The sequence below is a fragment of the Corvus brachyrhynchos genome, unplaced genomic scaffold, assembly GCF_000691975.1.
Source record: "Corvus brachyrhynchos isolate BGI_N302 unplaced genomic scaffold, ASM69197v1 scaffold249, whole genome shotgun sequence".
Taxonomy (NCBI): domain Eukaryota; kingdom Metazoa; phylum Chordata; class Aves; order Passeriformes; family Corvidae; genus Corvus; species Corvus brachyrhynchos.
The window spans coordinates 3363684-3375779 of NW_008240226.1; the positions used below are offsets into that span (position 1 = coordinate 3363684).

At 38.8% G+C, this 12096-nt stretch overlaps 1 protein-coding gene across 6 annotated transcripts in view; it reads right to left on the minus strand.

Annotated features, from left to right (window-relative positions):
• The window catches only part of LOC103622910 (PDZ and LIM domain protein 5), a 56787-nt gene that overhangs the window by 38758 nt on the left and 5933 nt on the right, over nucleotides 1-12096 (minus strand). For 3 of the 6 annotated variants that reach the window (XM_017745128.1, XM_017745127.1, XM_017745123.1), the window contains exons 3-10: nucleotides 11557-11574; nucleotides 11103-11275; nucleotides 9669-9705; nucleotides 7347-7376; nucleotides 5540-5674; nucleotides 4640-4756; nucleotides 1123-1311; nucleotides 170-256 (exon numbers count right to left, since the gene is read on the minus strand). In XM_017745128.1, the coding sequence (XP_017600617.1) occupies nucleotides 170-256; nucleotides 1123-1311; nucleotides 4640-4756; nucleotides 5540-5674; nucleotides 7347-7376; nucleotides 9669-9705; nucleotides 11103-11275; nucleotides 11557-11574 (786 nt within the window). The remainder of the gene's footprint in view (nucleotides 1-169; nucleotides 257-1122; nucleotides 1312-4639; nucleotides 4757-5539; nucleotides 5675-7346; nucleotides 7377-9668; nucleotides 9706-11102; nucleotides 11276-11556; nucleotides 11575-12096) is intronic. The other 3 variants (XM_017745124.1, XM_017745125.1, XM_017745126.1) reach the window with 3 other exon arrangements.

Consider the following 12096-nt stretch of genomic DNA (forward strand, 5'->3'; position numbering starts at 1 on the left):
GAATTGCTGTGTATTTTTTAAAATAACTACAAAGATAGACGAAACACTCCGAACGCTTCAACACACCTACACGACTATATACTACTTCCCAGATTTATATGCAAAAGTACTGCCTGAATACCTTGCTTACACCTAGCAGTCTGCTATAGATATACCTTAAAAGATTTACCTTGTGTAACTTACAGACGATTTAGACTGAAAGCTTGAGATTTTATTGAAAGAATTTGTTTCACGAGTAGGCAGAGATGCTTCATGCCTGCCCAAAAGCAGCAAGAGAAAAAAAGTCATTAATCAAACACTTATTAGATCTCTGGCAATACTAATTACAGCTCAGGAGGAGTTCATTTAAGGATTTTTTTTAAAGCCCTCCTTACCCATAAACAAACAAACAAATATCCTGTAGTGTTAATTACTGACGAAAGCCCTTTCTTTCCTTTCCCTATTGGTAAAGACTTATATTCTGGATGTCCCATCACTACATAAGCTAAAGCTTGTACTCTTCTCCAAAAACTTTGGGCTACTGGACAATTTAAAAACACACATTTTGTAAACAAGGGTGACTATATTCTCCTCATGTCACCGACTTCTGCCAACAAAATCCAACTGACTCTCCCTCCTACTCATGACTGCTCTTCCTCCTCCATTGAAAGGCTGCTTTAATTTTTAAATTATTTTACAACTTTTGTCTAAAAGCTACTTAAATTTCCAATTACTATATAAATTTCTGAAGCACTAAGGGTCAGGAGACCTTTAAGCTGCTTCCTCTTGACAGCATCATCATCCAAAAAAAAAAAAAAATCATGTGAAATGGTATGGCTTTAAACTAAAAGAGGAGAGCTTTAGATGAGATATTAAGAAGAAATTCTTTACTGTGAGGGTGGTGAGGCACTGGAAAAGGCTGCCCAGAGAAGCTGTGGATGCCCCAACCCTGGAAATGTTCACCTCCAGGTTGGATGAGGCCCTGAGCAATCTGGTCTAGTGGGAGGTGTCCCTGCCTACGTCAGGAGTGTGTGAACTAAACGATCTCTAAGGTCCCTTCCAAACCAAACCTTTCTGTGATTCTGTGGGTGTAAAATTACAGATTCTGACTGCGCCTTTCTAACACAGCTGGCTGGGATGTACCTGGCAAGGGCAGGAGGCAGACCAAGGGCTGTTCCCACACGTGGGGCTGGAGAAGGCAGCCCCCCAGCTGGGTCAGCAGGCAGGGGGAACTCGGTGGTCTGTGTGGCCACAGCACATGTCTTGGGGACAGGAGGCACTTCATCTGCTGGCAAAGAGCTCGCTGCATCTCGAGCAGGCACGGTTATTCTCCTAGTTGATGTTAATTTCATGAGTAATTATAATGAGACAATATACAGAGAGGAAATTTCTCATTGGATTAAAAACACAAAACAGCAATAGAAAACTCTTTCTAGCTGGTATTCTTGCATCTTTTGTAAGAAGAGTGAGTAGCAGATAAGGGCTTTTTTTTACCTCCTTCTGTAGGAACAAAATAATCATGCCCTAGGAATCAGATCATGCTGAAAACAATTTTTGAGGTGTTTTTACAGCTAAAGCTTGAGTGCTTGTTTAACCACAAAACCAAACTATTTGGGTAGTTATTTAAAAGATAACAAACTTGAACAAGAGCACAACCAGCACATAAGAAACTACTAGTGTAAGGAGATGACACTTCAGACACTGAGGCTACTTGGCTGCTGGCATTTAAAACCTGAATGACTGAAGGGAAGATGAGGTGTACACTTGCCTAAGACTTCCAAAGGGCTCTCAAACAAAAGTTCTATGAAATAAAAGAAAGCAGAAGGACAAGTAGCATTCACCACAAGAGAGCAATATTTCTCCCCCATATTTTACTTCCTCTTGCTTGTCATCACATCGAAACAACCATAAAAACTCACAGTTTTAGTACGGTCAGCCTGAGACCTCCTCTTTTTCCAGAGTACAATTTCTGCAGAGAATATTCTTGTCTGTCCACTTATCAGAAAGCACACAACAAAAATCAGGACTAATACCTATTATTATTTATTACTAAGTCTTTGTATCTATATCACGAATGATTCCACTAAAATAAAATATAAAAGTAGTTCTGCATGACTGTAGAAAGCATGTATATAAAATACAATCTGAAGACCTGCTGGCACTGCATCTGTTTCATATTAGTTACACACTTTCTCAGGAAGCACCAGATTCTGTGGTTTACACGGTCTAAAGCTGCCTGGATTACTTTTTAAGATGACTTCTTGCAACTTTCTGGAAAGGCTGTAATTGCTCTTAAATATTTTACTGTTAAACTTACAGGAGGACATTGCATCTATGAAATAGAGTAATAATACACTGTAACTTACAGTAGTTGGTTATATAGACATACAACTATTTAAGGCTTTCAATAAAGAACTACAATAAAAAAGCATTATGAAGTCTACCTTATAAGCAGCTCACTTAACTTTAATCTAGAAATCAAATCCAGATCCTTCAGACATTTCACAGCAAGCTTTCGCCTTCTTGGTGGTTAAGTAGAGGGTGGTACAATTTACAGAGCTTCAACCAAGAAAAGATGGAGCCCATTAGGAAAAGAAGGACCTGTGCCAGTCCTTGACAACAAATGCAAGGCTTCAGTATCAAGAGCAAGTATACTCACCCTTGGACAGCCTTGTTTTGCTCTACTAAAAGCCTGACATGGCACTCATGAATTGCTCCATGCAGACTTCCACTAGGTGCCATTTTATTAAAAAGGGGGTTTGAAGATCAGATTTCCCACTCAAAAGAGCATTATAAAAGCAGCAGCATCAGCTCAGTAACAAAATATAAACATCAACTATAGTTGCTTCACTGATGACCTCTCATTTCAGGGGAGAATCCAGACTACATAGCTTTATCAAATAATTTATGTTCTCCTTCCCACACTCAATGCTAAACCTTCCCTCAACAGCTCTGCAGAAGCTGCTCAAATTTTTGCCCTTCTTGAGCAGAAAATTCTTATCATCTACTTGTTTATTTGTAAAAATACTTTGGCTCTCATCCTGAAGCACCATGAACATAGCTGCTTTTCTGATTTCTCATTTTAAAGCCACTCTCTTGCTAGGTTAATTTTGCCAAACAACAAATTTAGAGCCATAGATCTTGAGTGAGAGCAGATTTAAATCTCCTTGGCCTGGACTCAGATGCAAAGATAGGATTTAGAGAAGACTCCTTGGTACTCAGAACACAGTAGCTGCAGTGGTAAATGCAAGGCATCTACAGCTCAGTAGAATCATAGAATGGTCTGGGTTGGAAGGGACCTTAAAGGTCATCTACTTCCAACCTTCCTTCTGTGGGCAGGGACAGCTTTCACCAGGCTTTGCTCAGAGCTCAATCCAGTCTGGCCTTGAACACATCCACGGATGGGGAAAGTGGGTGTAATCATACTGGAATTTCACTGGTAGACATGAAAATCCATTACTGAAGTAGTACTTTTTTTCACTGCCTTTTTCATCTCAGGTTTGCTGCTTAAAAAAAAAAGAAAATCACCAGGAGTATTGCCATACATCTTCTGTGTTTGTTTTTCATCTTTGTTGATTTAAGAGAATTTGCTGTTGAAAACATCACAACCAAATCTGTACTGTATTGGCTCAAACCAAATGTCACCATGAAGGTACCTACCAGCCCCTATCATCAGCCTGCATCCCTTCCTGCCTAAGCTCATGTTAGCTCATGAAGGTACTCCCAAGACAACAAAAATATCTTCAAAAGACAACAAAACAGACTTTTATTTTGATGTCAGATTTCTCCTCGTCTCTCAGCTAGTTGAGACTACTGCTTTAAAGGTTTAAAACTGGTCAATTCCAAATCTTAGTATTAGTTTTTCAGTTGCAGAAAGCCCACACAGGTGTGGCAACAGTATATTCTTGTATGCTTTACTCAAGCATAAATGTCTGTCTAGGGCCTGGCAGGAACAGGAACTGTTTATTTAATTCTCATTTTTACAGGAACAGTGTTGTTTCATGTTTTAACTGTGCATGCTACCTGGAACTCAAAAACCCCTGCACAATGTAACACAAACCATCAGAAAATGTTATTGACCTTCAATAAGAGTATCATAACCCTCCAAGCTACCATCACTGTCTTCTATCCAAAATTACTGTTGCTGTCTAGTACTCATAGATGACCTGCAAAACACCAGCAATCTGCCAAGGTAACTGCCAGTAAAACTGTGCAATGGCAGTGACAGGAAATTTGCTAGATAATCCCCTAGTTTTCTGTGACTGCATCACAGCACAACAGTGTGTTATTAATTAAATAATACACATTTTAGAAAATTACTTTTATATTTCTAAATCCATATTCACTTTTGAGTTGTTAAGACCATTGAAAAGCTACCCCATCCAAGTAATAAGGGTGGACACCCACTGACAGCGTACACACACTAAATAGTGTATCTTATTTTAACTAGTATCCATGAGACTGTTCATGAATTTCCTCATTTTTATTTAATTTTTCTCCTTCCCCCTCCTACCATTTCCAGGAAAATCCCTAGTCACAGCAGCTTAATTAAGTTTATTTTAAGCGAATGACATACAACCCTCTCTCCTCCAAGACAGACAAATCCAGTCTAGAACAGGGTAGATTGTTAACTGAATCAAAACCCCCGTTAATGATTTACCTCACAGGAGCTGGTGCAGCAATATGTTCAGAAAGTCTGGGAAAGGGAACACTGCCGGGGCAGGAATCTGCTTTTGGCAAAAGAGCAGCTGGAGGTTCTGGTCTAGCATTGTTTTCACTCCATTCACAGTAATAAAACCAAGTGAAGACACACAGAGAAAGAGATTTTTAATCCACATTAAAGTAGGATGAAGAACAGGAAACACTGTGCATGAAAATGTTAATAAACTGAAAAGAAAAAAAGAACCTGAATCCCAAAAAGCCTCCAAAAAGACCATGAAATTTACAGTAAAGTACAATTAAGAGGATAAATGATGCAAAACACACTTGAGAAGCATCACACTTTCAGTGAAGGCTGAGAGTGTCCTGCTGCTTTAAAACTCAGAAAGCCCAGTAGTATTTGACATTTATAAAGCTGGAACACATAGATTTGGGATTATATTATGTGATGGAAAACAACTCTAGAAAATACTGAAAGTGACACAAGTGTTAGTGGGACTCATCCCAAAGCTTTATATGCTTTTTGCTACAACTTTTTGGAAGTGTTAGTTTTGTGAACATTAGAATATATATTTCTCAATATTTTTCATATCCTTTCTTTGATTCATTTGTTATAGGAAAAAAAAAAATCTAGAAAATGTTGTCTTGGAGTGCTCTACTTGAAGAAAAGCACCTGCCAGACATATCACTGTAATACACCAAAAAAAAGTAAACTACAAGGTAGAGAGCAACCACAACAATAAGTTTTGAGCAGACTAAATTAGCCACAGGGGCAGGTATTGCTGCCTTTTTTTTTTTTTTTTTTCTTATTTTAGTATGCAGAATCAAGTATCTTATTAAAGCAGGGAGCCTTAAGTGCTGAAAATTATTGAACAGATTTAAGAATGACCAGGGAGCAGACCTCATAGGTGGTAAAGGTGTGGATGGAAATTCTGACGCAGGTGGCATCTCCAAAGTCGGGGTAGCTATGGAGTTTTTTTTCAAATTAATACAGGTATCCTGGCTTCCTGCTCCATCAGGTAGATCTGCAGGTATGCTTTACATAGATTTATCACATGGGGGAGAGAAAAATAAATGCATGGTTTTAAGACAGGTTCTTTCAAGACTGACCAAGAGTAGGACAAATATTTTCCAGTCACTATGGATCAACTACACTACAAATCTGGAAAATCCTCACTCAGGACAATGAATTGACTCTACAGTTTAAGGCCAAACCCAAATCTGGACCTGGTTGCTGCAAAGGAGATGGTTAAAAGTGTACATTAAAAAAACAAAAAAAAAAGACTTGGAAATAGGGTAGTGCAGAAATAGAAATAATCTAAAACACAAACTTTATACAAAGGCTAGACATTGCCTTTCTGATTTTCAAGTAACTGGTTTAAAAGCTGCAATCTACACATTTCAGTGAGGGCTTTCTACGTCTATTTCCTGTCCTTCCAGCTGCTGAAGAGAAAAATCTATTATATCCAAACAAAAACGCCTAGTGGGTTACAGCTTAGAAATAAGCAATAATAAAAACCATACAGAGCATCTGTCTTGGACAATGGCTGCCTGAAAAGCTAAATATTATTAAATTGGGATCTTTTACTGAAGATTACTGATGAAAGAGAAGTTTCTATTTCATTGTCACATTCATATTTCTAGGAGATCTCCAAAATTTAAGCTTACTTGTTTATATAAAAAAAAAACCCACTCATAACATCTTTTCAAAGATCAGATGTATGCTGGGAATCAGACAAGAGCTAAGGCATGCTTTTCAGATACAAATGAAAAAGTGGTCCATTTTTGGAAACAGTAACAAAAAGTCCAAAATTTAATGCCAGTAAGTTCTGTGCAAGGGGATACTGGATAAAGAGATGGCATCTTTAAAGAAGTAAATGAAATTCATTTCACAAATTCATAAAATACTTTTGGAACTAGTGATTTTTTTTTTTTACTATTACTTTATATAAAACTAGTAATTTGGTAGTCTTTCTCAAACTACTCTCATATCCTCAAAAGATAGACTCTATGATGATGTTTCATTTTAATCAAAACAGAAGCTTCTACTCTTTTGATTATTTAGAGAGGGTTTTTTCTTCTGTTTCTCACTACAGCAACTCACCCTTCAAAAGGGTAAGAGCTGGTAAGATAGATAAACATAACGGTAAGTTTAATAACAACATGAAAGTATTTTCATTACCTAGGGACATCTCCAGAACATAACAATACCTGAAGGTCAAAGCATTCTGCCCTTAAAAAGAAACCTTTACAGAGAGTCTAAGTGATAACCTTTCTAATCTATCACAGTTTTCATTGCATTGATGTTCTCTGAAATGCCCACATTTCCTTCTGTTCATAAAGAAATTATATAAACCCAGCAAAACAATTTAAATACACTACTTCACATTCCTACTTTGATATGCAGTCCCCTATCAAATTATTATATTGTGGTGTATGTGCACTCAGTAACACACTTGGGTTTAGTAACAATACTCACTGCCAAGTTATGTGATGGGGGGCACGGAAATTACACTGATTGGCACTTCTCATCAAAACACTCTTCAGTGAAATTATTAAAGTGAATGTTTTCCCCTACTGTCCCTAAGGAGTTAACCCAAAAGGTGTGTAAGATGTGATATCCCTTGTTCCATCATTACCAGGTCAAATCTGTGCAGTGTTAGCCATCCACACTGGTGACTGTTAGTGTTAGATAACTTATCTATTACCTGAAGTCTCCATTTTCTGTTTGTCTGTTCCTAAAGATAAAATGACAAACACCATAAGCTACTGCTGTACTGTATAGCAGCATAAACCATCTGAAAAGGAAACACAAGCTTAAAATGGTTCCAAAGGTCTCTATTCTTTTCAAGTTCCCACATTGTGCAAGAAAAAAACAACCCCGCCAAGTCCTCTGCTGAAGCATCTGTTCACAGGACTAATTCCATCAAGGAGTGTGTAGGTCAGCTGCCTAAACTCCAAACCAATTGCAATAGTTCTCATTGAGCAGTTGTGAGAGACTGGGCTTTTACATGTGCTTCACAATTGACCTTTGTTTGAGGTCTGAAACATTATCTGGTTAAACAAGTGCTGCAAAAGCCGAAAGCGAGTTTTACTTCGTAGAATTCTTACTCCCATAGCCTCCCGAAGGGGTCAATAATTTTATTGATTCCTGCAAATTTCATGTCAATTTCGACAACACAAACACATATCCCACTTTTAACATGATCAGGAACTCTAATACTTTGATAGTTTTAAACAATTCCAATTGTTTCTACTATGCAGCTGGGATTTAATTGTTTCCCTTCCTGTAGGCTGTGAAGGTGCAATGAAATGTCAGCCCCATGCATGAGAAGACTATTCAAGGAGTCTGAGAGACTCAAAAGAAAAACAGACAGAGCTAAGATAAAAGCAACTTTTATTAAAATACTCTTCAAGCTTCAAAATGCATAAATTAATGGATGTAGCTACTATAATACATTATATTACAGGAGAACCATAGGGCTGTGAAGCTTTCATAAACACAAGAAAGCCTATAAGCTTCACTCTGTAATAAATAAATACTACTGTCTTATCTTGTCCCTGCTAGATGATGTCTTGAAGCTCTTACACAACAACATTCTGCTCAATTATTCTTTTTTTAAGTTTTCTAAAACATGAATACATTACTAGTCTAAGCAGCAGAATCTCTATATTGAGCTTTCACTTCAATTCACAACATTGGACTATAATTTTTTTAAATTTTTCTTTTCTTTCCTTAAAAGCAGTCTGTCTTCCTGTACTTTGTAAAACATTTACAACCACTCTAAAATTGACCTGCTGAAAATCTAGTGAAATCCAAGATAATTTTCCTTGTAGGTATGATAATTTGAAATAAGTGCATACAATCCCCTCTTCATCTTCTTCCCCCAGCCCCAAAATCAAGGTAATACAATTTCTTATTCTTTTGTTCAAAATTTTCTGCTTTTTAACAGCCTACAGTAACTCAAACTCAGCAATGCAAATGACTTCAGGCAGAAGAAAGAACTGAAACAGCCATCTCCTCCCCCACATTGGGAGATTCAGCCACCCAAGTTGTTAAGTTTTAAATATGTATTTTTTGCCAACGAATGATTAACACAAAAACATTTTCATCCCATTTTTTACACATCAGTAGGAAAGTGTTAGAAAAGTATAGAAAAGGCTAGAATTTCTCTCGCAGAAAGGCTACTGAAATACGTTTTCTTTTTTCATTTTTTTCTTTTTCTTTTTTTTTTTTTTTTTTGCAAAGCAGATGGAAAAGAAGAAAGGAAGGAAGTGTTTGTATTTTGCTTTTGCAACTTGGGTAAAATCACTGGACATTAAGAACACGTGCTGAGACTTCATGGTGCCAGTCACGTAATTTTGTATATTTGGGGCTAAGGACGTGGATGGGAACCTTTTCCCTGTGGAAAGAAGTGATAGAAGAAAAATAAGAAAGAAAGAAAGTTTGTCTTAAGCAGTTTCACAAGTAAGCATGCAAACTCCATGCACTATTCCTATTGCATCGTCTTCCTCTCTGTCAAAAGGCTGGATCCAGTGTTAGTCAAAGTCAGTAGAGAAAGTCCCACTGACTTCAAGAACCATTAGATTTAGCCACTGGTTGGTGCTCATTTTGAACAATGCTTATCCCAAAGCAAGGAGACAGCTGACCCTCACTTGCAGCCCACAACAGCAATACTTCCCAGCTATGTCTTGCAATCAGATCCACACTCACAAATCAAAAATGCCTGGTTAGACTTGGAAAAGGAAAACACAAGCTGACCTCATACAGGCAACCAAATAAGTCCAAGTTTACAGAAAACCTCTGCACAAACTCCTGCACAAACACTACTATTGGACTGCACCAATGGCTTTTAAAAGGTTTGTCTATGGAGCAAAAGATCTTGATTTTTACATGCTGAAGTAAAAGGCACAAAAGGAAGGAACATTTTAAAAACACCCAGATGTCACACAAATGCACCAAACACTACAAGTTAAGACTTAAAACATGCAAAGTATTAAAGTAATAAAAATGTAAAACATCAACTCACTTAGTCTTCTTCCCAGCTTCATTTTCTGGTTCTTTCACTGAAGGAAAACAGAAAAATTTTATTTTCTAGAGCACTAAAGACACTGTACCACAACACTGAGATTCTCTCCTGTGCCAATGCATCCAGTACAGCAGAAAGTTACAACAAGGCTACTTAGGATTCTTTGAATCTAAATATGCCACAACAGACATGAGCTATGTCTACAAACTTCAAGAGCCCCTTTGCTAGTAGAACTGCTGAAAAGTAGCTCTGCTTGTCTCTGCTCTTCCCCTTGGCCCACTCTCCACACTGGCATTAGGAAAGGTGATTTGAGAAGGTGAAGATGAATGGAAGTCACAAGGCATTTCTTTTGGATGAAGATCCAGTGGGCTTTTGTCAGGTGATAATCCAAGTGTCTGTTTGCAGCCAGGCTATTTCCCACCAAGGTTCTAGAGGTCTGCACAAGGGATAATGTAAATTCCCAGTCCTGATTTTAAGACTGGCAAATCTAGTTGCAGTAATTTTCTTACAGCATTCGTCAACATGATAAATTCATCCTTACTGGGTAACAGGTTATTTGATGTTCAGGTCCCATACTCTGCCCTTACAATAACTGATGAAGGGAATTGAACACAGGACCACAAAACAATCAGGTCCAAATTCAGAATATTTATCCCACGTGGCCAATAACCTTTATTTTGGGAGATGTTGTCACTGGCTTCTAGAAATAGCTGATTTAATCAAATCTGTCCCAGAGAGGAGGTCCAATTTCCTCAATGCCGCCTTTACTGCAGCTGTATCTGTGAAAAGCTGAAGAATGAGAGCTCAAAGCCCCTGACGGCACTTCTGGTGGCCTTCACACAAAATCACAAATCTCAGCCAGTGAATCATGGCTGATAGCATAACACGAAATTGAAGTTTCAGCATAAGATTGTATGACTGGGAATGACCTTCACCGCATCACCTGTTCCACTCCACTAATATATGCAACCACACCATAGCATAAGCAGAGGATGGAAACAAAACCCGGGAATAAACTGAGGAACTATGGATTTATGTTTCTGATTGGTTACATCATTGCAGATCGCATACTTTTGTATGACTGACTAAGACTTTCAACATGCCAGAAAACACCTAATTTTTCTGAAGCATTAAATTTGATCAGGAATGTCACCATTTGGTGATACGGGGAGTGGGGAGGGGGGGAGAAACAACAAATACGTATCTTTCAATATCTTTGGGAGTAGAAATGGAAATTTTAGGATTTATCTAGAATGTTTTCATTCAGCTCAATCAGGAATGACGACCAGTAACATACATATCCCGAACTATTTAGTAATGGCAGGAGTTTTGTAGCAATATTTCCCTTTCACTATCTCCCCTGACCCCCAGCTTTAAAAACTCCAGTCTGTCCCGGGGCACTGACTATGAGTCCACTTGCACCGAGGTACTCACTGTGATCAGTGCCAGTGATCTGGGCGAGGATGCGGAAGGAGCGGGACTGGGTGGTGCCTGTCCGGGGGTGCCAGTCCTCGGTGTCCTCAATCAGCCGCTTCTTGCTGGCGTCTCTGTGGGTGGGGGTGTGGTAGAACTCCGTGTAGGTGTCCACGATGTGCTTCCGCGGGGGGCTGCGCCAGGGACACAGACAGCAGTGAGTGCAAGGGTCAGAGACCAGCTCTGGGCAGCTACAAAGGCACAACTGTGACTTTTCAGGGCATTTAAAGGCAGCGTCTGCGCTGGGATGCAGAAAGGAGCAGTTGAGGCCCAGCTAAAAACAGACGCAGCTGAACCAAACGCACCTTGGTAATTACTCTAACCCAACTGAAATATTTCTCTTTGTTTCACTGATGGAACATTTGAAACAGTAAAAGACAGTATTATCAAGACATCTACACGTTTAAACTTTTACCGTTTGGGTGGGTTTTTCCTTGGAGATGACAGAGTAAGACAGCAAGAGAAAGTTTTTCCAGCATAAACAGGAAAAGGAGAAAAAGAAAAGAAATAAAGTCAGAAAGCTGAAACAGAAATGTAGCTAATTATTCTACTGAATTATTATTCAGTAGAATTATTATTAGTTTTGCAAGAAAGGGCACTAAAATCCAATAGTGGTATTCTCTTCTACCACTAAAACCACTGCTCAGAACTCCCATACTTTAATTAAACTCATGGTGATTTCCTTACAGGGATGAGAGGGGAATTTGTTTTGGTGAAGCAGAGTAGTCTACCTATCTTAGATCAGGTGCCCCCTGACAATTCTCCCTTTAGCTCCCAAGGGGCACAGCACAGCTGTGTGAACATGCCAGGGCCACCCAGTACACACTAAGTCTCCTGCACTTGGCAAAGCCTGGATCAGAACCAGGCCATCTGAAAGCACAGATGGCCACGTTCTGGAGCATAATGAGGAGGTACCCCCTCTGAGAGACAAAAAAAATTGGGTGATTGTTCCACC